Consider the following 27,935-nt stretch of genomic DNA (forward strand, 5'->3'; position numbering starts at 1 on the left):
AAGCCACCAAAAGTGACAGGCAAAACGACTGGAGGAGAAAAACAGGCTGGGCTCTCCAGTTGCCTAGGCAACAGAGTGTAAACTTCCCCAGGATTCTCCCCTGAGAGCCAGCCAGGTAAGGAGTAACAGGCCCCAACCTGCAGTGCTTTGTCTTTAGGAATGAGCCAGTCCATGCAGATGATGCATTAGGGCTTTTTAAAAAGTAAAAGATGTATTTATTGTGCCACCGCATAACAAGTTACATTTCAGGCTGTTGGATCTGGTTGGGTGTCACACAAAACAATAACCTCCTTGTTGCTGTGGCCTGGAAGTATTGTGGGCTAGATGTGTCAGAGGGTACAGCCCAGAGCCAGGGAAACCCAGGCCTGGGGGCCACATGTGGCCCTCCAAGGCTCTCTACCTGGTCTTCAGGTCTCTGCCCAGGCCACACTCCCTCCTCAGCCACATCCCTTGCTGGCCTTGCTTTGCACTTCCTTATGTGTTTTTGTCTGTTGAAAACCAGTGTGGCATAGTGGTTAGAGTGTCAGACTAAGACCTGGGAGGCCAGGGATTCAAATCAACCCTTGCCATGAAGCTCACTAGGTGATTTTGGGCCAGTCACTGTCTCTCAGCTTCAAAAGGTTGTTGTGAGAATCAAATGAGGAGGGGGAGAACCACATACGCCACCTTGATACGCCCATGGATTCAGGACAGACAAATGAAAGATCTTCTTCACAAAGTAAAAGCAGGGAATTCACTCCCAAGAGTGATGGCCACCATCTTGGATAACTTTAAAAGATTATTCGACAAATTAATGGAGGATAGCCTATCAATAGTACCAATATTTTTCTTAATTAACAATAATTGATCAGTCATGTAACCAGTGTTGCAACTCTATCTGTAAGTACCACAAATTCTCTTTTGGTTATGTCATATTATTTAGCTTTTAATGCCTAGAAAAATCTTCTTGATTCGAATTTATATGTTAATGTTTCAGAAACAAGATGGCAAAGCTGATGAGAAGGGAAGTCACCTAGCTTGCAGGAGTGGTGTGACATGGACAATATCTTTGATACGTATCAACTGAATAGAAAAAGCAAAAAGGCTATCTCCCCTGTACTTGAGGCTAAAGGTATTGGATGGAGTCTGAACCATGAATGATGATTTTATCTGCACCCCACCCATCTGACTGGGTTGCCACAGCCACTCTGGGCAGCTTCCAACATACAGAAAAAGATAATAAAGCATTACACATTAAAAAGCTTCCCTATACAGGGCTGACCTCAGATATCTTCTAAAGGTGTGATGGTATGAATCAGGAAGGGGAGTTACAATCTTGGAAGACGTTCTTTGTCAGAGGTAGAGAATCTCAGGCCTGGTGATCAAATGTGGCCCTCCAGTCCTCTCTACCTGGCCCTCAGAACTCTCCACAGGCCACACCCCTACTCTATAGGCCACACCTACACCCACAGGCCACACCCCTACTTCACAGGCCACATTCCTCATTGATCCTGCTTCATGCTCTGAGTGCTCCAGCCTGGCTGGAATGAATCCTTGAACTCATTATGCCTCTTGCTTGCCTGAATGGGGGACAGAGAGGGGTGTGTGATTGTCTGTACAAAGATAATATTTATATCCATTGCTCTGTCTGCTTTTGCCATTGGCAGTGCCCACCAGTAGCATGTGGCCCTGGGGCTGAAACAGGCTCTCCATCCTTGCTTGAGTGGCTTCCATCCACCATCCTTTAGTGAATGGAAGACCAGGCATGGTGGTGACTGGGCATAGGGATGCAACATGGCACAAGAGTCTTTATGCTTTACCTGCTGTTGGTGTTTAGAGTTTCCACTTCTTTTATTTCAAAGCCGCTGGGGCCTCAGCTGTTGGGGCCAAAGGACCAGGCAGGAGCAGGAATCTTCAAGAAAGTATGCCACACTTGTAAAGGCATTTTTGATAGTGCCTTTTCTATTACTATCAACTGTCTCTAGTCACTATTTCTCTCTGCATTTGTGTTGCATGATTTTTTTAATTGACTTCTTTTTCTAGGCCTGAGCTGTTGTTCCATTCCTTTCAAATTCCAAACCACAGTGATCTCCAATTCCGAACGAAAGGGCTTTAACTCTCAGACCAAGAGATTTCAGTATCCTGAGGTGAGAAACCATATTTTACTAAGTCTGTTCACCTGTTTTTCTCTTAGTAGGGCAGAACCAGGGAGTACATCTGGGTTCAAATGCACCTTTGTTAGTTAATCCATCCCATGTTTGTTAATCCATCCCATGTAAGCCACATGGTGTCTCTAGGCCTACCTATACTATAGGGTTGCCATACGTCTGGAATTTCCCGGACATAGCCCGGAATTGGCTGTTGGAAACAACTTTATGAAATAAGGCAACCCTACTATACTCAAGGAGTCATACATGGTTCTCCCTCTCCTTTGTTTATCCTCACATTAACCCTGCGAAGTAGGTAAGGGCGAGAGACAGTGACTGATCCAAGGCCACATAGTGAGCTTAATGGCTGAGTGCAACGAGAGCAGGACAAAAAATAAACCTGGAACATCTGTGATATAGAAAATCACAACATACAGGGTCATAGGAGACGAAATGATCCTATGTAAAGGCCTTGGGGGCAACACTGAAAAAGGAAATTTGTGTCTCTCTGTTATGACTCACTGTGACCAGTAGGCGGAAGCAGAACTTCACAGATGGGGAGTGCTAAATCCTTCAGGGGCACTTTGGTTCAAGGAAAAACAATATACAGTATGGAGTAAGTGTGCAAATGACACCTTTTAGCCCATTTGCTTTTTGGAAATGCACATTTTCACACCACTGCTCCCATAGAGATTTACCTTTTTTTTAAAAAAGTCACATCTCATGCCATCACGGTTCTTATTGGCCCATCTTGGGGCTAAGCATGCTTCCAGGCAGGTGTTTATTGTAGGATCGGTATTACTAATGTCATGCATGAAATTTTTGGCAGTGCCCACACAACATCAGCATCAAAATGTTAGGTTTTTTATCTCCCTCTTCCTGCCCAACAATTTAATCTAGATTTATCCTTTTGTGGAAAATCTGAAAAGGTTTGGGAAAGAAATGTTTCCAAGAACCTGTTTGCAATATCGGAATAGCTTGTTTACAATATTAATCCCCTGCCTGGGAGCTCCAGTATCCACAATGTGCAACATCGGGCCTGTTGTGCCTTTGGTCAACTGCTGGTGTTAGCAACAGACCCTCTCCCTTTCCTCCTGGGTCCTGCACAATCTTCCTCCAGCTACTGCCAGGGACCCAAACTGCTCTGAGTTCCTCCCTTTTCTCCCTTCTCCACTGAGAACTATGCTACCTCTCAGACCTCCCTTCCAATCGCCAATACATAACAAGCATCTCATCTGTACAAATTTATCTTCCACGCCACCGGCAAGCCAACCTGTTGCTAAATTCTCAGAGTAGAAGCCAGAAGGGGCAACGCTTGAACTGTCTTCACAGTATGCTCCTTTCTCTTTCTGAGAATTTTCCCCTTCATACCGTAACTCCAGCAGGCAATGAGCCAAGCCACAAGGAATACAAAGGGTTTGGCATACTCTTGATTATCCCTAGAGAACATTTGCTTCTTCACATGTAAGGGGGAGTGTTGCATGCATCCCACCCTTTTTGGGGACTTTTGCAAGAAAGCCAAAGTTGTGTAGAAAAGTCAGTAGCTGCTGGAAAGCTTGGAGTAGACTTATTGCTGCGGGGCAAGGGGAATTGGGTGAGCAAGGAAAGTCAGTGGGTTGATTTGCATGACAAACTATGGGTGCCTCCAGACTGTCACTATTTTCCAGGAGGGAATCAAGCGTATAATGTAAATTTGGGTTTGTGCACTTAATGTGGATTAAAGCACTCTGGCACTGTATTCCAACAAATCTACTAAAAAGCAAACAAACCCAGGACTATTTGTGGTTTGGAAAGTGAACTATAAATGCACTGGAAAGTGTGGGATGAACAAAGATTAATGGGTAAACTTATAAGCATCCCACAAGCAAATCAGGATGAATGCTCATTGTCATATAACCTCCCAACATACAAATCAGAATGAACGCTCAATAAAGAGTGGACACAGTATTATGACCTCTGAGTAAACATTGTGCAAGCAAACCAGGAAGTGTGTCCTAAGGCTTGCCGAGGCCGTGCTGAGCTCCTGGAGAGCAGTGCCCTTGAAGGGGCCAGGCATCTCCACCCCACTGTGGCTGTGACCCAGAGCAGTCCCACAGAGATAAGCAACAGCAGCTGGATGTGCTTCACTGTGTTAGGCTATAGATGCTGAACTGATGAGAAGATGCCACGGCATCTCTCTGCCTGACCTGCTGCCCTTACTAAGCCTCTTGCCACGCTGATACCTACCTTCACTTACATACATCATCACCGTACAAACATCCCACTCCATAGCAACAGGGAGCTTGGGAAGCACTCTAACTTAAAAAAAACAAAACCCTTCATCATCCCAGTTCATTAAAAACCTGAAAGGTACACTTTTACTGACGCCAAAAAGACGTAAGTGAAGGAGCCAGATAGAAGGAGCCTCACTGGGGAGAGTGTTCCGCAGGCAGTGAGCCACAATTGAAAAGGCCCTCTCCCTTGTCATCACCCTTCATCCTGCCCTCAAAGAAGGGACCCAGAGAAGGGCGTCAGATGAGGATCTAAGAGTCTGAGTAGGTTCATTTCAAGCCCTTACTTAATTGCTCCAAACTAATATTAGTCCCAGGGACGTGGGTGGCACTGTGGTCTAAACCACAGAGTCTAGGGCTTGCCGATCAGAAGGACGGTGGTTTGAATCCCCGCGATGGGGTGAGCTCCCGTTGCTCAGTCCCCGCTCCTGCCAACCTAGCAGTTTGAAAGCACGAAGTGCAAGTAGATAAATAGGTACCGCTCCAGCGGGAAGGTAAACGGCATTTCTGTCCGCTGCTCTGGTTCGCCAAAAGTGGCTTAGTCATGCTGGCCACATGACCCGGAAGCTGTGCGCCATCTTCCTCAGCCAGTAAAGCGAGATGAGCGCCGCATCCCCAGAGTCGTCCGCGACTGGACTTAACGGTCAGGGGTCCCTTTACCTTTTAATATTAGTTCCAGTAGGGGGCCTAATTTGGCCTGCAAGGCCATTCTTCCTGAACAACGCTCACCTGCCCCAGAGGCGTGGGGCAAATAATTCTATGTCTGCAAAAGGAATAACAAGGAGCCTTTAAATGCCTAGATTGTAGCTGATTCAAGTGGGGGTTGGACTTACCAGCTGGTTGGAGCCAACTTCAAGGCCTACTTTAATTGGCTGGTATCTTCCTCTGCAGTGCGGATTGAACTCAGGGTTCTCTGCAAAGGCAAAATGGATACCTGATGTCATGGTGATGTCAGGTGATTGACGGATGGCATGCTAAAGTGGCCCAGTGCAGAAGCTCAGAATATGTCCCGCAGAAAAAATTCCCCACTCCACTTTTAAGACTCTGCTTGACAACTTCACTGTTTTGCTTGACCCCAAAACCACCAGCTCTGGCCTATCAGGGGATAAACTCAGCTTCTAACAAAGCCCTGTTTGTCATCCATTGCAGATTGAAAGTGGCATCTTAAGACAGCGGGCTCATTTTTGTTTTATTTCATTCTATAAATAGAAAAAAACCACCCAGTACTCACTTCTGGAATGAAAGAAAAGTCGTTCTGGAAGGAGAGTTGAGTCAGGGAGGGGTGCGGCACTTTGAAATAATACACTCTGCCCACATGCTGAAATAATTCAGGCCAAATCAGATGTACAGGTGGGATTAGACATGCAATGGATTTGAGCTCCCCAGGTCTCTCTCTATGTTGCTGAGCAGACACCAGGGAAACTTAATCCTCCATTTTCAACCCGTTTTTCCATGCAACTTGAGACTCCCCATTAAAATGAGATTATTTTGATTTTGAAACAAGCAGAGAAGAGGCTTCTTAGTGTACAGTGACAATTGACAAAAACCAGCAAAACATTCGAGAGGCTTAGCGTATGGGAGGGTAAGTGCTGAATCCACATTATAATGCCATTGTGTGCTTCTCCACCCATGAGGTGACACACATGTCGCACATATTCTCTCCGCTGCTGCGTGGAGGAACAATGCATGCCCTCACTTTGACACTAAGTGCACGTCAGATTCCTAAGTAGGGCCTGATTCAAGAAATATACACCAGTTAACTGACTTAAAGCAGTGGATTAAACCTGCATGTATCTGGCACGTTGACCTATGGTTAAAAGCCTCATTTGTCTTCAAATTATGTCCTGATTATTATTATTGTTGTTGATTTATTTATCACCCTTTATACAACTGTTTCAAGGCAATGTACAATGATGTATAATAATAAAAATTAAACATGTAAACACAAAGAAACAGTACCTATATGTAAAATAAAAGAGACCTGGGAAACCTCGTCAGAAGAAAGATGCCCTTAGCTGTTTCTGGAAAGTGCAGGTAGCAGGAGCCTGTCATATCTCTTTTATCTCTTACGTATGAAAGCAGGCACCATCTTGGAGAAGACAGCTTCTTCACGACAGACCCAAAACATGTTGCTTGAGGCAAAGGGCACGGTGGCCTCCTGTCCCAGTTCCACTGCCAGAAGCCAACTAGACAGGCAGCCAAATCTTACTTTTAACACTAGTGATCCTCCACCACACCTGAAGCAGCAAGCCAGATTAGGGGGCCCAGAAGAGGCCACATGGCAACGGAGAAGGGAAAGCTGGGGGATCAGAAGAAACGTCGATTTGTTATTTATTACGCCATGAAATTTATATACTGCTTGACGGTAAAAAACCTCAGACAAGGGGCTGCTGCTACTGTCTACCCTTCAGCCCAACTATTTGTGTACACAGGTACATAGAGTGAATGTCATGTGTGAACACAGATGCTTAAAAAATATCAGATGCCATATTTTATGCTTTTTCAGAATGCCTGCAGAACCTTGCAAAGTTGAAGGTCCACTAGACTTGCCCATCTTGGCAATTGCTCTAGTACTTCTGCCCTAATTTCATCAATCACCAAGGCTTAAAACATATTTGTTTTAAGCATTTGCTGGTTTTATCTGTATACTAGTGGTTTTCAACCAGTGTGCCGTGGCACCCTGGGGTGCCTTGAATGATGGTCAGGGGTACTGCGGGCAATGCTGGCCTCTGTCTCTCTTTTCTTCCTTCCCTACTCTGATGCCCTCTCACATCTCTGCTTCCCAAAGGCTTGCACATCTGTTTGTTGCAGCAGCCCTGGCTACTAGCTCCGCAGGCAAATAGTGCCTCTGGGGCTGGCATGGGGTGCTGGTTGCCAGGAGCTGATGTGGCTTCAGAGTAAGCAAGCAAGCAGATGAGGAAGCCCAGCCAGCCAATCCACTAGCCCTTGGCTGGACAGACAAGTCCCAGGCCCCTGTGGTAAGGTTGCCAGACGTCCCCGTTTCCCAGGGACAGTCCCCGGATTTACAAATCGGTCCCATACAAAATCCATTGAAGTTGAAAAGTGTCCCCGGATTCATTGAAAAAAATCTGGTAACCTTACCCTGTGGGGCAGTGTGAGGAGGCACCTCTCAGCTCAGAGATCAGGGGCGGCTGCCCAGAGAACTCCTAAGGAGAGTGGAGAGGAGAGAGGCTGAGGGAGCTCTCCACAAGGGAGAGTGTTCACAAAAGGGTGAGAGGCTGCCGGCTCTGCAGGCAACAGGTGACATAACTGGGCTCCTGAGTCCCACAGGGGCAGAAAGAATGTAGTTGGTCAAGGGAGCCATGTACTCAAAACGGTTGAAAAGCTCTGCTGTATACTGTTTTACATTATTTTATATGAAATACTATTTTGGTTAAGCAGTTAATATTTCTTTTCTAAACAAATAAACAATTTCCTGAGCACTGGCAAAAATAAAACCCTGTTGCAGCAGACTGTCATGATTATGCACTGTGTTCCTTCCCAGAATGAAAATCCAGGTCCAGGATTCTATGATGTAATTGATCAATCAACACTTCTCAACAATGTCTCCCAGTCCCGGAAAGGAACCTGTTTTTTCCCTTCCTTGGTAAGGTTTATACATATTTATGAACGACGGGAAGAAAAGAAAGGCCAGCGTTGAGAGGTTCCTTGAAGCCATTGTCAATCTTACTGCCAGTGAAGTTTTTAAAATGCTCACACACCTTAGTTTTCCTTTTCTACTGTTTATGAGCTATAGTAATAATGTCGAGTTTACTGTTGTCAGGAATAGACCTGCGATAGCCTGATAAACATTAAGTCATCCACTCAGAGATTGCTGTAATTAAACCTGGATTCCATCCTCCAGTTTACGCTTGGAAGCAAATTCTTTAGAAATTAATGGGACATAATTCATTCAGCAAAGTGTGTTTAGGTAGGTGTTTGTTCCTCCTCTGTTGGACAACTGCCTCTGAGAGATCAAATATGTATACTTACTTGCACAGACAACACTCATTCTCAAAACCCAAACACTTTGGCCATAGGCAGGGTTGATTTGGGGGGGCCATGTGCATTCACTAAGGTCAAAATCCCATAAAGTCTATGTAGGTGGCCCCCACATGGCTCAGGCGCATGGCTCAGAACTACTGGAAGCTATTTAAAGGCAGTGTTTGGTTTTATGACAAGTTCTTATTTTACTGTCTGGTTTATTTTTATATACACTGCTTAGAAGTGCCACTGATTAAGTGGTATAATGGCCTCAAATAAATAAACAATGTTTACTTCTGTTGTGGCAACAACAGTAAATGAAAAGAGCTATCTATCAATCTATTGCAGAAGAAACTGAAGTTGGTTCAGAATACAGCAACCAGATTGCTTTATGATATTAGCCCAGCAGAGAACATATAACACCAATCTTGCACGATCTTCTTTCGTCGTATGTTTGCTTACAAGCTAAATTCAAGTTGCTGATGCTTACCTTTAAAGTCTTTTGTGGCTTATGCCTGGGATGCCTGAGGTCTTCTTCCATATATGCCTTTCCCCAATCACTAAGATCCAGCACTGGAAATACTTTGCAAATACAGATCTATTCAGATGGTGGCCTATTCACAACAGACCTTCTCAACCGTAGTGTTGACCAGGCACCCCCAAACTTGGCTCTCCAGATGTTTTGGGACAACAACTCCCACCATCCCTAGCTAACAGGACCAGTGATCAGGGATGGTAGGAATTGTAGTCCCAAAACATCTGGAGGGCCAAGTTTGGGGGTGCCTGGTGTTGACTCTGGCCCATCTAAATGTACCATGAAGCCCTACACTTTCTGGCTTTGTGTATTTTACTGGTTGCTGCACAGTATTTTCTTGCTTTGTTTATTTGTATATTTTTGCATATATATTTTTTAATTGCTGTTCCTCACATTAAAGCTGATGACTCTCAGAGTTGGTTTTCAACTTATTGAATAAAATTATATATTGTGAACTTACTTCCCCATTACTCATTGTGGAGAGAGTCTTGGGCACAGATAGGCACATTGTCAGACGCATTATGACACTGAATGCCAGGTGCTGGGAATCCCAGGTGGGGAGAGTGCGGTTGTGCATTTTTATTATCTCAACAAGCCTGTGAAGAAGGCCTGTATCCCCAGGGTCATCAGTAGCAGATGCGGCGCCGGGGTGCAAATATCCGCCCAGTGCCCCCAAATTACCATGGATGGGGGGGGGCAAGCTGCGTACTGCCAGCCATGGGGGGGGGGAGCGCAACCCTCCCCCATGCCGCTATGGGAGAGCAATCCCCACAGAGGCTTGGGAAGGAAGCTGTATGTCTGCCAGCCATATGGTTGACAGGGCGCAGCAGGTGGGCGTGCAGGGGAAGGGGAAGCCACCGGCAAAGCTGCGCAACTCCCCCACTCGCTGAGGAGCCACTGAGAGGCCGGTGTCCTGGTGCAACGCACCACTAAGCCCTATGGGAAAGACGGCTCTGTATATCCCCATACTACATGTGAGGGGCTGTGGTATGATTTAAACCAGCTGCTTCCCCAGCTTGTACCTCATGCTTAAAACCCATTCAGTATGTCATTTTGTTTACATTTTGAGAGCACTTTACCTCAGTTTAACATGGTCAATATTCTTATGAATGTAATGACAACTCACATTTACCTCACCACAGAGATGATATGTTCAAGCTTTGACACAGATGTGGTAAATATAAGCTGTCACCCAAATAGGACATTATTACTCATACTCCTAAGAAAAAGTGACTACGTGAAAATGATGGGAGAAATCAGGCTCTGATTATTATACTACATCAGATAGAAGCATAGGAGTTGGCCCTAACTGGGTGGGAATTTCTTGTTAAGATGCCGATCTGGTGATTAATGGGTGTAGGCCAAGGATAGCCAATCTGTGACTGGGGAGCTGCAGAAAACCCCCAAGCACTTCAAGGGTGTATCTTGGGCAATTCAAGAAAGAGACAGATTAATACCAAGACTCTCTTTTGGATCCTTCCTTTCCTCTCCCTCCCTGGTTTATGACTGAAATGGGAAGGAGAAGAAGTGGGAGAAAATGGTGGCAGCAGTGAAAGATTGGGTGGTGGAGATTCCAGGCTGAGAATCAATGGAATTTATGGGCCATATTGGATAGAACTGAGCTCTAAAGCTTTCCCTAAAGGATAGTTAAGAGATGCTTTTACAAATTTGATTTCTTTTGGAGTGAACTTCATATAAAATAAAGACGGGTTTGGCAATGTAGTGGAGGTAATGACACCTTTTCAGGCAAGAGGATGTTACCTTCAAGAACCACCTATCTAGGATGTTTTTCACCAAAGCAGATGGTCTTTCATGACCACCATACAGTGGTACCTTGGGTTAAGAACTTAATTCGTTCTGGAGGTCTATTCTTAACCTGAAACTGTTCTTAACCTGAGGTACCACTTTAGCTAATGGGGCCTCCCGATGCCACCACACGATTTCTGTTCTCATCCTGAAGCAAAGTTCTTAACCTGAGGTACTATTTCCGGGTTAGCGGAGTCTGTAACCTGAAGCGTTTGTAACCTGAAGCGTCTGTAACCTGATGTACCACTGTATTTCCAGGATGGCAGCTGGCTCCTAGAATGGTTGGCTTTCTAGTGTTCATTTGCTTCTGATATTTATATACCATTTTCAACAACTTCTTGTCAAAGAGCTTTATGCATGTCAACAATATTTTCAGAGCAGGTTGCAAACCCAACAGCATCTAATTCCTGAAAAATCTGAAAAGTGATATGGCTGTTTAAGTTCCGTCTCTACGTTCCCAAGTCATCCCATCTCATCTCTCCCCCCCCCCCAGGTTTACCAATAGTGGAAACCAAATTCCATTTCTTTCCTTTCCAGGATACACGTATTGCTCGCCAGAGAATCCACAACTATCCTGCTGCAAATGCCTACAACCTCCCACCTACCCTGATTTCCAAGCGAGACTTTAGCCTGGGGTATTCCAGTATGTTTCAGCAACCAATTGCCAGGAAGATTTCAAAAAGATCCACTCCAGCCCCCAACCAATATAATGTAAGATGATCTAGAGATTGGAAAAGGGGAGGTCAGCAGTACAGATTAATACATTTTTTAATGGGTAGGGCTGCAGCTAATGGGGAACGGTCATAGTTCAGTGATGGAAGGCCCCAGGTTTGATCCCTGGCATCGACAGGTAAAGCTGCCAGCCAGTACGGGCAATACTAAGCTGAATGTACCAATAGTCTACCACAGTTTCATATATTCCACTTGGCAAAATAGAAAAAGATATTGAAGAGTATTTCTTGTTTTTCCCTGATGCTTTTCTCCCACTGATCATTCACACGTTTCCTTCAAAATCCGTTCATTTGTTCTGACCAGTGATCTTTCACAAAAAATAATTGCATGGACCCAAGAATATTCAGATGAACCTTGCTGTGGGATTTGCATCAGTAGCCACAAAATAAAAAATAAAGAGCAGCAGTTGTTTTAAAACAACTTGGACTAGGACCTGGGAGACTAGAGATCTAAACCCCACTTAGCCATGAAGCTCACTAGGTGACCTTGAGCCAGTCACTCTCTTTCAGCTTCACAGTGTTATTGTGAGGATAAAATGAGAGGAGAGGAGAGGAAAGAACTACTGTATTTTCTGGCGTATAAGACTACTTTTTAACCCAGGAAAATCTTCTCAAGTCGGGGGTCATCTTATTCGCTGGCTACAGCAGCAGCTCCTGCAGCAATTCCCCACCAAAGGATAAAACGACAGCAAATTAAATCAGAGGACACCAAGCTCTCTAGATGAAGCAGAAACAGGCTTGAAAATTGGCCCCAGAAGCCACTGGGAAGTGGAGCGGATTTCCGAGCTGGACTGGAGACTGTTTTTTTTTAATTTTTATTTGGTGTGGGTTGGAAGAGGGGTAGTCTTATACAGCGAGTATGTCCCAAACTCTATATTTTAACTGGAAAAGTTGGGGGGTCGTCTTATACGCCCAGTCGTCTTATACGCCAGAAAATACGGTATGTACACCACCTTGGTGGAAAGGTGGGATATAAATGTCCTAAATAAAAAGAGAAGCAAATGCTTGGTTGGCCTTTATGTGCCCTGTGAAACTCTTAGGCAACTGTCTGACTAGTAGTAGCATTACTTCGTCAGCGTACAGGGAGTTAACACCAAGCACATTTCCTTTTGCCCCCTACTTTGCAGATCACTATTACAGTCTGTCATCCACACCCAAATAAGAACATTAGGTTGTATTTAATACAGTTTAAATAGGACTTCTCCTGAGAAGAACGTTCCTGAGTTAATGGCTAACCCGTGATTTACACTAACCCATGAGATAATACACAGTATTTGGAGAAGCCAAACAGGAAGTGATCTATTCACAAGGCAGACAGGCTGAATAATTTATGGCCACGGGGAAGGGAGGCTGATGGGAAGAAACCAAGGGCCCAACTTTACTGTCTGCACAGCAGGCTAATTTCACAAATATTTATTCATCTTTTCATTTATTTTAGCAGGTTTATAAACTGCTTCATGGCCAGAGGCTGCTAAAATAGTATACAAGATTAAAATGGGATCAAACACTAAACCCAATTTTTTTAAGCAAGAAAATAATTTCTACAAAACTCTAAAAACAATAAAAAATGTCTGTTGTTGCTGCTGCTGCTGCTGTTATATGCTTGATTCTGTTCCAGAATACTGTAAAACAACTGATTTTACAACTGAGTTGTATTTACAGGAGCCATTTCTATCAGCATGTGCTAAAGAGATAAGTATGTCATCGTGGGTGGGTAATCATTTGGTAAGCCAGGTGGCTTCTGAAATGTACTTTAGAGTAGCATCATTCATGCATCATTCACAAGCCACATTTGACCCATGTGCTGGAATAGTTCAGGCTTGGTGGCTGCATCGCAAATGTCCTTGCGTTGAAAGTAGGCAGACTTAAACACCAGTATTTATTTGGGTGTTGGTTTGCTTTTTAACTAAAGGGACTGCTGGAAAGTGAGTTCATTACAAAACCCTTACTTTCATCCGCAGGTCTCGGTGGACCTCAGCAACAAAAGCCACAACACTGGTGCCAAGTCAGTGTTTTCATCCAAAACTAAACGAGCGCTGGCAATCGGTAGCAAGGAGCATGTGCCTTCTCCCTGTAAGCTGGGCTGGGGGAGCCTCTTTTGACCCAAAGGCCAAATTCAAATATGGTCAACCTCCCAAGGGCCACCATCCTAATGGTGGGCGGGGCCAAATGTGGGCAGGACCCAAGATAAAGTAAGATGCCACCCAGTGCAGTAAATTAAAAGAAAAATTAAAGAAAAACAAAGCCCTTCAGTGAAACAAATTAAAACAATCTACAATACCTTCTGAGTGTCCAGCTTTCTTCTCCTTTTCACCTCACCTCTTGTGAATAAAAGCATCTCTGGCAATCATGCCTTGCCACATCGCTTCTCAATTTATGTTCCTCAACGCTCACAGCCAGTAATTCAAACCTCTCCCCCTTACAGTGCATACAGTCATGGCATTTTGTCCTTTCAAAAGAACTTTTAAAAAATTATAGCACCAAAAGGCAGAGGGCCTTCTTGGTAGTGGCACCCGCCCTGTGGAACGCCCTCCCATAAGACATCAAGGAAATAAACAACTATCTGACGTTTAGAAGACATCTGAAGGCAGCCCTATTTAGGGAAGTTTTAATGTTTGATGTTTGCTAATGTTTTTAATTTTATGTTGGGAGCCGCCCAGAGTAGCTGGGGAGGCCCAGCCAGATGGGTGGGGTATAAGTAATAAATTATTATTATTATTAGAAATCAAATGCTTAGTGATAGGAAGAAGCAAAGTTGTTCCCCATTGCCAGCTTTCCAGGTGTATATGCCCAGATTTTACAAAAATATATTACTTGCTCACCTGTTCACACATCATTTGTGACATATCAGTGACCTTAAAAGGGATGGGTGGGAAGAAACGACTTTCTTCCACTTTGCAAATGTTTTCCTACTAGAAAGCCTGGAGGTAATTTTTACTGTGCAGTCTATTTACAAACCTGAGCTTCAGGAAAGGGCAATCAAAATGATCGAGGGGTTGGAGAAACTCCTTTATTTAGTTTCGTTTTGTAAAATATATACACCACTTGATTATAAAACAACCCCTCAAAGCGGCTTGCAAAAAGATAACAATAAAATTATCGAGAAAAATTTACACTAGTTAACATACTAAGGTTGAAATTCACACCAACTTTCTAAGCATCTGGGTAGGCTTGTCTAAACAAGAATGTTTTTAGCAGGCACCGAAAACAATCTATTGAAGACCCCTGCTTGTTAACAATAGGCAGGGAGTTTCAAAGCGTAGCTGCTGCCCAAATGACTGAGTATTTACAAATGAGGAACAGGTATTATATGGCACCTGTAACAGTGCCAATTCCGCCAATTGAAGCAGCCGAGTGGGCATATGTGGGGTAAGGTGGTCTTTTAGGTAAAATAGTCTTGTATATGGGCCTTATATACCAATAGTAATGCCTTGAACTTGACTCAGTAGCAAATCAGCACCCAGTGCAGATCTCTGAGCACAGGTGTACCATGCTGACAAGGCCTCAGTCCTGTCAGCAATTGTGCTGCAGCAGTCTGCACTAACTGCAGCTTCCGGATCAAGTGTGAGGGAAGCCCTACATAAGGAAAAATGGCTGTATTTGAGGAATTTTAGTTGAGAAAACAAGAGGCGACGTGATAGGAGTATATAGAATTATGCATAGCATGAAGAAGGCGGATAGAGAAAAGTCCCCGCCTGCCCACACGGTCATAATACTAGAATTTGTGGATATCTTAATGAAGCTGAATGTTGGAAGATTTGAGACAGATAAAAGGAAGTGCTTCTTTCACAGTGCATAGTTAAACTATGGAACTTGCTTCCAAAGGAGGCAGTGATAGCCACCAGCTTTAAAAGAGAATGGGATAATTTCAAGGAGGAGAAGGGTCGCTACTAGCCATGATGGGCTATGCTCTGTCTCCACAGCTGGAGGCAGTAATGCTTTCGAATACCAGTTGCTGTAAGCCATGGGGTGTGGGGTGTGCTTATGGGCTCAGGTCCTGCTTGCCAGTTTCCCTCAGGTATCTGGGTGGTCACTGTGAGAACAGGATGCTTGGTAAGATGGGCCATAGGCCTGATCCACCAGTCTCTTATGAACTGAAATAGTACTCTGAATAAGACAGGCATGCTCTCCTGCTTCTGAAGGGCAGGACTGGCAATACAGTGGTACCTCTGGTTACAAACTTAATTCATTCCAGAGATCCGTTCTTAACCTGAAACCATTCTTAACCTGAGGTACCACTTTAGCTAATGGGGCCTCCTGCTGCCGCTGTGCCACTGCCACACGATTTCTGTTCTCAACCTGAGGTAAAGTTCTTAACCTGAGGTACTACTTCCGGGTTAGCGGAGTCTGTAACCCGAAGTGTTTGTAACCCGAGGTCCCACTGTATTTTCTATTCCAAAGGGGAGGGAGGAACTAATTCCTCCTCTCCTTTCATTCATTTCATTCCTCTCTTGTTCCAAGTAACAGACTCTCGTGCACCAATTTCATTCCACTGCAGCTAAAATGTAAGACTCGGCTGTGTACATAACATTCATTTAACGTGCAATTTCCCCCTCCCCAAAAGAATTCTGGGAACTATAGTTTAGCCCACAGAGCTGCAATTCCCATCACCTTTAACAAACTATAGTTCCCAGAATTCCTGATTAGGGATGCATTTTTAATATGGTTTAAATGTATTCTGCGTGTGCAGCCTTAGTTTGGGTGTCGGCCTTTTCAAATTCCTTCCTTTCTTTTAAAAATCTAGGTCATTACCGAGTAAAGGATTCCTTCATACGGCAGGCGCCTACAGTGCTGGTGTCCTGCTTCAGATCCAAAACAAGTCGTGAAACCAAGACAGAGACGCTGAGCCCGGGGCCAGCAGCCTATCAGCAGCCAGCTGGCATCCCAGTCACGCCATCCAGGAAGTTCCCCGGCCTGTGAGTTCTGAGCAACTGCACTTTAAAAGGAATTTGTTTTGAGTCACCCAACTCCCTTTCTTAAGTAGGGAAGATGTGCTTGTGATCAGAAATGATAAAGAAGGAAAAGAAGAAGAAATACCAATAGACAATTCCAAGCCCCAACTTGCTTAAGAAGCAGGGGCTCTCTTCATCAGACTATATGGTGGAGCAGGGGAAAGTCATTTGGGTTGTTGCATGCCTTAAGAAGCAATGCAGCTTTCAAGCCTTCATAAGTGATTTAGGATGAAGGAAGGGCTGTTCCTCAGCAGTAGAGCCCATGCTTTGCATGCAGAAGTTCCAGGGTTCAATCTCTGGCATCTGCAGCTAAGAAATGCCCTTGTCTGAAACCTAGAACCTCTGCCAGCCAGTACTAAGCTAAGCGGGCTCATGATCTAACTCAATATAAGGCTAGGTAGCATAGGAACCTGCCTTTTCTGTTGTGAATTCATTTGTTTAAGCTGCTTTAGCCCACCTGTTCTCAGGGCAGCCAGCACATCTAAAGGTTCTTCCATGCTTCTTTTATCCTTACATCAGCCCATTTATGAGCCAGTCGTCACTCATCATCACTGCTTAATTCTCAAATAAGGGAGATGTGTCAATCTGGCTTTTAGTGTTATGACACCACCCCTTTGGAGTTCCCTCCCCTTGAATATTTGAAAGGTGCCGGCTCTGTTGTCCTTTTGGCGCCTACTCAAGACCTTTCTTTTTCAACAAACCTTTGCAAAGCAGAGATCTTCCCCAGTCTACATGTACATTGGGATTGTTTCTGGGTGTTTGGATTGTTCTATTGTTCGTGTGTGTGTGTGTGTTTGCCACCTGGACTCCTTAAGGAGAAAGGGCAGAATATAAATTGAATGAATGAATAAATAAAGCTAAAGAAAGCTTGCATGACCCAGAGAGACTACAGCCACACATAGCCTGAGTGTCTGGTATTAAACTGAAAGCTGTGATTAGCTGTTGCGCTCAGTGGAGCACATAAGAAGAGTGTTGCTCTATACCTCATCTCTATGGTAAACAGCAGTTGTTGGAGTTGCACCAGTTCAGTTTTAATAACTGGAAGAGGTGAAATGGACTGCATTGGGGCTGGGCCCCTTTGGACTGGGCATCACCCAGGAAGCCCTAAATCCAGAGGTGTTGGCTTGATGGTGGCCCTTCCTGGACGGGCATTCTGCACACTTGCAGAAGCACCTTCTCTATTACTGCTGCAACTGTTTCTGGACCAAAGGAGCAAAAGGATTATAGAGACAGCTTTTGGAAGCCCTAGCCTGAATTTTGCATTCACCAATTAAGTTCGGCAATTCCTTTCAGCCTTCTGTTTAATAATATGTAGGAAGCCCCCCACTTTTCCCTGCATACACAGTCCTTCCTCCCCCATACCTGCCCCAAGGTCCAGTCACTCTATCAGTCAGTTACTCAACTAAGTCAATTTTATGGTGACCATCCTGTAAACAGCAAAGTCAGTTTGCTGGAGATAAGATTAAGATCTACCCCTTAAATTCTTGCCCATTACTGCTCATATCTTCCCCTTCCCCCATCCCCGTGCAAGCCTGGAGCTCTCTGCACACGGTCAGGGGGTATCTTTACTACATCTCATGCCGTTTTAATGCAGGCTTTGTGGAGGAAGAGGGAGGGGGAGCTGGCGCTGGGTAGTGTGCAATAAACCTCCGTGACTAGGGAAGAAGTAAATCAAACCTGACGGGCAAAGAACATCCATCTACGCTGGCAGAAAATACCAGAACTATCAGCATTTAGAGGCCAATCCAACTCCCATTTATGTCAAGGTGATTAATGTGTCCAAGGCCAGAGCTACAGCTGGTGCAGAGCCACTGACTACAGCACCAGTTTGTTCCAGATGAGCACCCTTAGATTTTAATGAGCTTTTTCCAGCATATTCTCAGACGCAGCCCCCAAACCCTTTAAGGTACAGAGGTTCGATGGCACACAGAATATGAAAAGCTGGGGCATCCTTTAGGGAAGGTGACAAGGTGGAACACCACCGCACCACCATGTTTGGGATCACATGCAATTATTTGTCGGGAGCCATTGATCAAAACGAGCCCATTACCCTTCTTCAGGTGTTTAAACTCTTACCTGCGGAGGGATGCAGGGCTGCTTGCTCCAGCCTCTCCAGTCCTCCTTCTTGAGCTGGAACGTCTGCAGAGGGGGCTGTATAATGGAGGACTGTCAGAATATTGATTAGAATGTGCCAACAGTCCTCCCTATGACTGGAAGCCCTGAATTGAATGGGGTTTTCTGATTCACAGGAGGACAGCATTCAGCTGAAGATGCTTACAACTCACACCAGGGATGATGGCTGGCCATTGGCACTGCTAGGGTGGGAGGCAAGGAGCCCAACAGTAGGGGGAGCCAGAGCCAATGGCAGACGGAGCCAGCTCACCCTCTTCCCTGCTGAGGGCTACAAGGGGCGATAGGGAGACAAGGGGGGAAGCTGACAAACAGTTATAAGTAGGCACATAGGGGGCTGGGTGCGGGCAGAGTGGGGTTGGTGGGACAGTGACCCATTTGCCCTTATGGTCCAGCCTCCCCTGTTTCACATGTGTGGGAAGGTTGGGAGTGGAGGGCTCAGTATGAATGGCCACACATTCCTCTGTAGAAACTACTTAAGAAAGCCTGAAGAGGGCTGGAGAGTCTGGCCTAACTCTCCCACTTCCTTCTTCCTTCTTGCTTCAGGCACAGTCAGAAGCCCTTTGCTCTCTGGCCACCTCACAGTGAATGGCTCTTGACATGAATGGCGAAATGAGCCCATGTACCAGGCAGACATGTCAAGCCCCTTATTCAACAAAAGAAAGGAAATAAGGAACGGCTGCTCTGTACTTATAAACAACTCGGCTGCTACAGTTGTAGCAAGTCATAACAAAGGTGGCAAGGATTCCCTGTACACTGGAGAAACCCAAGGTTCCTCAATTTAGAGGTTCCTCAGTTGAGAGCAAGGGTGGGGCACTGATTCTTATCTCCCCTAACTGCTCCCCGCCCCACCAGCGGGCCAAGTTTGATAGGTGAGTCGAGCTATCCATCTGTCAATCAGATGATGTCACAACAATGCCAGGTGTTCTGCTTTTGTCCATGCACAGCACAGCACTCTACAAATCCTGACAATCAGCTGGTTGTCGGTGCTTGCAAAGTGGCGTGCACAGGACTTTGTAGGTACCGCCAATCAGCTGATCATCAGGGTTTGCAAGCCCCTTTTTGGTCCAGATGCATTTTTACCTGCCCTGCGCCTGATGTCGTATATGAATTTGGGGATGGAGCGGGGTGTGCCTTGGCCAAACTGGCCTTGCAGGCTGAATGGGAAGGCCTAGCTGAATTCAAAGCCAAAATCAGTTTGGACAGCGTCTACGATTCTTTCTTACAGGCGAAAGTATGGGTTGAACTTCTCAGCCCCAGCTGCCCCTCGCCCCAAAACGCCCCCTGCACCTGGGCCTGGCCAGTATGAAATAGTAGACTATGAGAGTCCTTCCAAGCATTATATCTCCAGTGCCGTCTTCGTCTCAAACACAGGCCGCTGGGCAGGTGATAAATCCCACGAAGGCATACCTGGCCCAGGTAAGCATGTTGTTGTTGCAAAAAGGTGTTGTGCTTCTTCATTTAACAATAATTATAATGTATAACTATATTTTTGAAAGTTGTTTTTGTGTCGGTTTGCTGTGCATTTGGACACCTTTTATCATAACCAAATTTTGCATAATCGTTCTTGAGAGCAAGGAGCAGGTTTCTTTCTATTTTTGGATGCCATTTTAAATCAAGATGATGGACTGATTTTAACCACTGATTTCAAAACTGCACTGATTTGGAAGTTCCTTAGAATTCCTGAGCAGCAGCAGGCATGAGGCTGCTGATGCTTTAACAAGACTGCCGCCCTCACCTCACTTGCTCAAAAGAGTAACTATTACTGGGCACCTGGGGTTTCGTACTGAGCAAGCATGTTTTTATACTGGTGCTCCACAAGTCCAAGCTTAGCATGCAGCAGCCGCATTCAGATGTTACAATGGGCTGGGATAAAACAGCAAACTGTTGTGAGCCACAATCCAGAAACAGAAGCTTCTAAGCACCACCCCTTGTGTTTCCAATATCAAAACTTGGTGGGGTGTTACGTCAAATGCAGGCAGGAAGGGAGATTCCAGGCTGTTGCTATTTTCAGGTGGGATTCAGTCCCATACTGGCAAATTCAGGGTGCTCAGTTAAAGTTTAATTGTCTCTCTTGCACAACAAAACCCTTTACTTTATGACAGGCAAATAAATGCACCAGAAAGTCGCTTGGCACAACATTGTCTGACTTCCCAAACAAATCAGAATTAATGCATGATAAATGGCGACAATGTGTAACCTTCCCACAAGCTTTGTGCAAAAAACCCCCAGGATGAATACTAAAAAATAATAATAGCTATAATCCGGAAGCGAACATAGATTACTAATGACTTGTTTGTCCTCGGCAATGGACATTTTGCAAAACAGATAGTTGTATCCAGCATACAACACTGAAAGTAATGGGCGTGTTTTAGTCATAATTTCAATGGGTCTACTCTGAGAATGGCTAATGTTGGATACAACCCAGAAGCAGACTTCCTTGCGATGCATAGGGAGCTACCTCAGGTGGCCAATTTGGTGTCCCCTGACCCATGGGGCTGCATGAGAGATAGACAGATCAGACCACAGAGGCACAATCCATCGGACTCTTGCCCTTGTCGGTACATTTCACTGGCGCTTGTGCAGGTTAAGAACATAAGAAGAGACTGGCTGCTGGATCAGGCCAAAGGCCCATCTAGTCTAGTATTCTGTTCTCACAGCGCTCAGTCAGATGCCTATGGGAGGAGCTGAGAGCAACAGCACTCTCCCTTTGTGTGATTCCCAGCAACTGGCCTTCAGAGGCTTACTACCTCCAACAGTTAGAACAAAGCCATTGTAGCCGAATAGCCATTGACAGCTATGTCCTCCCTCCAGCGTCCAAGGTAGATAGTGCTCCATTATTCATGTGAGTCTCAGGGGGTGCTGTTTGGATTTTGCACCTCAGCACCAAAATACTTCAAGCATTCCCAAGCAAAGCCCTGAATCCTTTACAGTTTCGCTGCATGTGGTGTCATTCAGCAATTGGATCCTTCGTATATTGCAAGGGATTCTGGGAGTGTGTAAATTTTCATCCTTAAAAAAGTGGGGCGGGGGAAGGCAATCTTTCATTTGGAATGAGGGGAAGTTCTTGCTATGAAAAGCTAAGTGCATTGGCCGGAGCTGGGAACAAGTGAGAAATAAGGGGGTTGGGTAGCCTAAGAAAATGTAAACCACAAGAATCCAACGGTAGTGAACTGGGAGGATTATGCTTGCTGAATGAAAATAATGAAAACAGCCCAGCCTGTTTCAATTAAAATCTTCCTCAGGGGCACTGGGATCTTATGTTCCTTTCCTTCAAAGAGATTTCTTGTGAGAATCTTTGTCTGAAAGAATCTCTCTGTCTCTGCCTCTCTCTCTCTGGAATGAGACTACATTTAAATCACATGGTTCCCCTTCCTCTCAAAAGAATCCTAGGAACTGTAGTTCCCACACACAGACCTACAATTCCCCGCACCGTAACAAACTACTATTTCCACAGTTCTTTACAGGGCAGTCAAGAGCTTTAAATAGATCGTGCGTATGCAGCCTGAGACTCTGCTATTTTGACTCCAGCTTGCAGGAGGTTCAGTCCAGTGCCCCCCCCTTTATAAGTAAGTACAGTGGTACCCCGCAAGACGAACGCCTCGTGAGACGAAAAACTCGCAAAACGAAAGGTTTTTTCGTTTTCGAGTTGCCTCGCAAGACGAATTTCCCTATGGGCTTGCTTCGCAAAACGAAGCTTGCCCCGGGGACAGCGGGTCTTCTCTTTTGAAGCAAGGGGCGGCCGGGAGATCGCTTCTCCCCACCGCCCCTTGCTTCAAAAGAGGTCCGGGGGCAGCGGGAAGCGCTCCCACTGCCCCCGGACCTCTTTTGAAGCAAGCGGCTGCGCTTCTCCCCGCAGCCGCTTGCTTCAAAAGAGGTCCCGGACCTCTTTTGAAGCAAGCAGCTGTGGGGAGATCGCTTCTCTCCGCAGCCGCTTGCTTCAAAAGAGGTCCGGGGGCAGCGGGAGCGCTTCCCGCTGCCCCCGGACCTCTTTTGAAGCAAGGGGTGATGGGGAGAAGCGATCTCCCCGTGCTCCGAAGCCGGGCGGGGGGGTGGGAACACCTGCCCCAGCCGCCGGGCTTCGTAGCGCTGCTGCGAAGCCGGGCGGGGGGTGGGAACACCTGCCCCAGCCACCCAGCTTCGGAACGCTGCTCCGAAGCGGGGGGGGGGGCGGGAGCACCTGCCCCAGCCGCCCGGCTTTGTAGCGCTGCTGCGAAGCCGGGCGGGGGGCGGGAGCACCTGCCCCAGCCGCCGGGCTTCGTAGCGCTGCTGCGAAGCCGGGCGGGGGGGTGAGAACACCTTCTGAAGGCGGGCGGGGGGCAAAAGTCTTTGTCCCCCCCTGCCTGCCTTCCCAGGGGCTTTTAAATCACCCCGGACAGCGGAGAAGTCCTCCGCTGTCCGGGGCGATTTTAAAATGCCGCCCGCCAGCATTTTAAGATCGCCTGGACAGCGGAGAAGTCCTCCGCTGTCCCAGGGTTTTTTAAAATGCTGGGGGTGAGAAGAAAAGCCCTTGTCCCCTCCCCCCCCAGCCTTCAGAAGAGGTCCGGGGACAGACTGTCCCTGGACCTGGTCTGAAGGCGGTTTCCCTAGGAACGCATTAATTGATTTTCAATGCATTCCTATGGGAAACCGTGCATCGCAAGACGAAAAAACCGCAAGACGAAGAGACTTGCGGAACGAGTTAATTTCGTCTTGCGAGGCACCACTGTAATTGCCATCTGTATGTCACCAGATGTAATAGCCTATGATGGAACAAAAGAACAAAACAAAAACACCAGCTTCCAGGAGTTGCGTAACGAATCATATTTGGGAAACCATCATTCAGCTCCTTGTCTTGCCACCACAGGGTTTACTTGGTTGTTCATAAATTAATGGCATCTTTTAAAAATTCTTGTGATGAGATAGAAAGGGCGGACAGAGCGTCAGAAAGGAAAGGAGGATGACAAGTGCTGATTCTTAAGCTCTGTAATGGTTGACTTGCCCAGCTGGGAAGTGACTTTAATAGCTAGCTTTGCATCTTGTCATCCGTCCCAAAACTATATTCATATTTATTTGTTTCAGCGCTTTTTTTTTTTAAAAAAAATATCTTTGAGATTTCTAACCCGCCCTGACAACAGAAGTTCAAGGCAGGCGACAGCCTTTTAAGCCTTTTAAGAATAAAATACTAACCAACACCCCCTCAACACACACACACACACACACACACACACACACACACACACACACACTCTTAAGAGTTTGGGAGGCCATAGGTTATTTCCTTCTAACCCCTGGATCCAGCAAGTGTTAAAATACAGGATAACCCAGGCTAACTTCCTGTGTTGAGGTGATTGCAACAAATGGCAATAAAAAGTCAACAATAAAACCTAGTACAGTATGTGCTGTAAATTTAATTTGGGAAGGAATGTCTTAATCTTTATTGAGGTCCTGTGTCCCGAAAATATGGGCAGGCTTAGAAAGGTAGGAAGGTTGGTTATATTTTAGGAAAAAAACCATGATTTTCTTTTTTCATTTGTGCACTAAAGTTTATCTGTGAAAAGGCAACAACATTAAATTGAAAGTATTTCCTTCCTTTTTAACAGCTGGCTTCTCCACTTACCCTTTTTCTGTTTTGCTTTGTGTGTGAGCATCATGTTAGCAGTGTAGTGTGGTAGTTAGGGTGTCAGACTAGCCATGAAACTCAGTGGGTTACTTTGGGCTAGTCAGCCTAACCTACCTCACATAGTTGATCTGTGGTTGTTGTGGTGGTGTGGGAGGGAGGGAAGGAGAGAACGATGTGTGAGGAAAATGAAAAATGTGAACCCCTGTAAACTGACGTGTGTGGATGAGCAACAAAAAGAAATGGCTGGGTGCCTGGATTCAGAATGTGGAGCTTGCACACACAGAGCCCCAGTAGCACAAAATAAGATCACAAAATTAAGCATCAATATAGCATATAGGTTGTTAAACCCTCTTAACCCTGTTCAGCTGCACACTGTGGCTGACCTCTTTCTACCCCTCCTACAAGCAGTAGACCCCACACTGCTAAGTAAGTTTAAAATGATTTACTTACAGATTCAAGGTGTCAGTCATGCATTGTTCCATGCAGCAGCAAGGATAATAAAGGCTACATATTTCTGGGTGGAAAATATAGAATTTAATTCCAAATACATGCTGTAAGCTCAGGAGCAAGCTTACACACATCCTGTTTCATTGGTTATATGATGCTGAGAGAAAGGAAGTAGAAAGGCTAGACATAACTGAGTCTATCTAGCAATGCAACTCTGCTGTCCTTAACTCCTTCATATACTAACTAGCAGTCCTGCATAGATATGTTTGACTGCAATCTCCCACAAGAACCATATATGCTGTATTGAGCTCCTTGCAGGAAATGTAGGATATAAGTGTCAAATCAAAATTAAATACCTTTCAGAGGGATTGTTGTGCTTTATTAAAGTGTTGTTTTGACGAACAGCTGTAAATCAGCTTTCTGCTTTGCATTGTTAGCAGGTGCTAGTGTGAAGAGTCTCTTAAAGGCCAACCTCCTCTTTTCAGTTAAAAAACCTCCAGAGAATTCTGAATATGTGAGCAGACCATCTCATGGGGCAAAATGCTCAACACAATAGAGGGTGACAGAAACCTCACTGCAGTACATGACAGTTACAGCCCATGAGTTGTAACATTATCTTTCCGTCACTGACTGGGGCTTATTGGAGTAAGTAAGCAATACAAGAAATATGAACCTAAGCCCCTCTGACAGATTAATGTAGAGCTTGAAACGTAGACAATAGCTATTTTACCCATTATTTACAGTAAGTAATAATGATTCATTGGTAGGATTTGTACCTCTACTGAGTAGTTGAATTGTCAAAGCAGAAAAAGCATTCCCATGTGTTATCAGAACTGCAGCGCACGAGTTCTTTCATAGGTAACAAGATGCAAAGGATAAAACTCTCGTTCTTCCAATCTGGGTTGCTTCCACGTTAGCCCTTTGCTCTGGAATCACCATCTTTTGTTGAATCACTTTGTGCAGAGAATCCAGACAACATTGTAAAATAGTTGCATGCCATTGTTTTCTGTGTTTACCCCCTATTTTCCCCCATACTTGATTTGTACAGGTATATAGCAATTTAAAAATTGCAGCACCATACCATAGCTGTCAACGTTTCCCTTTTTTAAAGGGAAATTCCCTTATTCCGAATAGGATTCCTCGCAAGAAAAGGGAAAAGTTGACAGCTATGCACCATACCAACCTGTGTGAACTGGCAAAGAGCTATAGAGTCTACTGTGCTTTTAATTAAAAGCTTCCTCCTAGTGGTTTCTATCTTGTTTTGTTCATTGTTGCTGGGAGATCAGTGATTAATTTCCCCTTTAATTAGCCAGCATCATTCTGCAGTGCAAAGGGTTTTTAATAGCTATTTCCTTTCATTATTATTTCCTTTCATTATTTCCCTACTTTTCTTTCTTTTATTGTGAAATATTGCCATTTCACTATAAAAAACAGAAAACAATTCAGAGAAACCAGTAATGAAAGCCACTTCCCCATATAATTAGAACCTAATTAAGCACTACTCTCCCAGTCATACTGAACAGGAAGCAGTAAAACAGGCAGAAAAGAAGAAACTTTAAATTAACATTGCATTTAATCAGACTTATGTCCCTCCAGCCCAGTACTGTCTACTCTGGCTGGCAGCAGTGCTCCAAGGCCAAAAGTCAGAGTTATACATTCTGAAGCAAACCTAGGCTTCCAGCCCATTACTTGCCTTGCCATTAGGGTGGCTACTTTCGCTTAGCCCAAAAGAGAAGCGGACAGTTGATTGATTGATTGATTGATTGATTGCCCGCCTTTCCTCTCAGAACTGTCTCAGATTACTGTTTTTGCACCTTGGCAGCCGTGGAAAATGCTTGATCAATGTTTTTCCACACTTCAGTCAATAGGAGGAGTTGTGATCTGCAATTTGATTCTGGTTTGGTGGTGAGAAAATCCGTGAAAAATTATGCCATTTCAAGAGGACCTGTTTTGCTTCTCCCTCCCAGTCACTCATTTTCTCTCTCCCTTTTTTCTGCTACTCTCTCAGTCATCCCACTTTCTATTCAGCTGCTCAGGTGCCAATGTTGAAAATCACATAGAGCTGAAAGGGGGAAGGAGGAGTCACTCTTCCAAGTTCCTCCTTCAGGTCTATGTACTTTTCAAGGGGGGAAATGGTCACCACCCTGGCCCCGTCCTGACAAAAGGGGCAGTGAGCTGGGGCAGGGGGGCAGGGACAGAGACACGGTCGTCTGTATCCTTAAGTACAGTGGTACCTCAGAAGTCGAACGGAATCCGTTCCAGAAGTCCATTCCACTTCCAAAACATTCAGAAGCTGCGGAAGCTGCGTTGGACGTTAGGGTTCCAAAGAATGTTCGCAAACCAGAACACTCACTTCTGGGTTTGCAGCGTTCGGGAGCCAAAATGTTCGAATTGCAAGGCATTCGCGAACCAAGATACGACTGTATACCATTGCACCCACACAATGCACCACGGGCATATCCCTGATATAGAGATGAACAAGCTGGGAAAGATTCATCTGCTAAATGTCTGTGAGCCAGGCTGCTATTAAAAGGATAGGAGCTGGGTTAGTTAGCAAAGCAGACGATTCTAATCCTCGTTTGCGCTTGCATTGGGGGCTGCTAGCTCTGGCGGGGCTCCAGTGCTTTGAACGGCATAGAAGGCAGGAATTCAGCAGACAAAGCTCATCCTGACATGCACAGGCATCTGGTCAATGGCACAGGAGCCCCACCAGGGGGAAAAAAGTTGGCAACCCAACACCTAGCTGTATTTCTTCTGCGCTGCCTGTTGAAGAAGGCCCAGGAGCCTTAGCAAAATATCTGTTTGGATTTGCAAGGAAAGGTAAGACCAAGACTCACCTAGCCGGGTATGTGTAGTAGTACAAGAGTTCACTTCATGCAAAAACGTAAAAGCTGCAAAACCCACCTACTGAGTCCTGAGAGTCAACCTGACATCTTTTATGTCTGTTTCTCCTTCTAGGGGCATACAACATCCCCGTACCGCAAAAGCAATCCTTCATCTACAACACCACCAATAAATGGGTGCCAGTATTGTAAAGCAGAGGATCCCACAGTGTCGGTTTGGCAAGCGCTCTTATTTGCAAGTGCTGCATTTCTCTGTTGTTGTTTTTTTTAAAAAAGAACAAATGAATTTTGCATTCACTTGCCTGTGAACAAGACATGATACCCACCTGTTTGAAATCCTGTATTTCCTTGGGGGGGGGGCGTAAGGTGGGCCCTGAGTTGCTCCTGTTTTGCACACATGACAGAAGATGAGTTTTGGATATAGAGAATGGATGTCATTTCATTGTTGGCTTTACATGGACAGTGGATTGTTCATCCCAATATTTATTTATAAAAATTAAGAAGCCTGA

The 27,935-nt window shown here is 45.3% G+C and overlaps 1 protein-coding gene and 1 long non-coding RNA gene across 2 annotated transcripts; both read left to right on the top strand.

Annotated features, from left to right (window-relative positions):
- Positions 1-5: 5 nt before the first annotated feature.
- On the top strand, positions 6-27,935 carry STPG1 (sperm tail PG-rich repeat containing 1). Its single transcript, XM_081204099.1, has 9 exons — positions 6-115; positions 977-1,111; positions 2,023-2,126; positions 7,902-8,003; positions 11,259-11,432; positions 13,414-13,525; positions 16,197-16,368; positions 19,763-19,953; positions 27,542-27,935. The coding sequence occupies exons 2-9, from the start codon at positions 1,036-1,038 to the stop codon at positions 27,616-27,618; spliced, it is 1,008 nt and encodes a 335-aa protein (XP_081060225.1). The 5' UTR covers positions 6-115; positions 977-1,035; the 3' UTR covers positions 27,619-27,935.
- Positions 13,608-13,732, top strand: LOC308592564. Its single transcript, XR_014010555.1, has 2 exons — positions 13,608-13,664; positions 13,698-13,732. It is a non-coding gene; the product is annotated as an uncharacterized lncRNA (long non-coding RNA).

This window comes from Podarcis bocagei, assembly GCF_964188305.1.
Source record: "Podarcis bocagei genome assembly, chromosome: 7".
Taxonomy (NCBI): Eukaryota; Metazoa; Chordata; class Lepidosauria; order Squamata; family Lacertidae; genus Podarcis; species Podarcis bocagei.

Bases quoted from the DNA above. Each gene is read 5' to 3' on its own strand.
- STPG1 (XM_081204099.1), top strand. From the start codon at position 1,036: ATGGACAATATCTTTGATACGTATCAACTGAATAGAAAAAGCAAAAAG. The intron at 8,004-11,258 runs GTAAGGTTTATA...TTTCCTTTCCAG, and splicing joins CCTGTTTTTTCCCTTCCTTG to GATACACGTATTGCTCGCCA. The intron at 11,433-13,413 runs GTAAGATGATCT...TTTCATCCGCAG, and splicing joins CAGCCCCCAACCAATATAAT to GTCTCGGTGGACCTCAGCAA.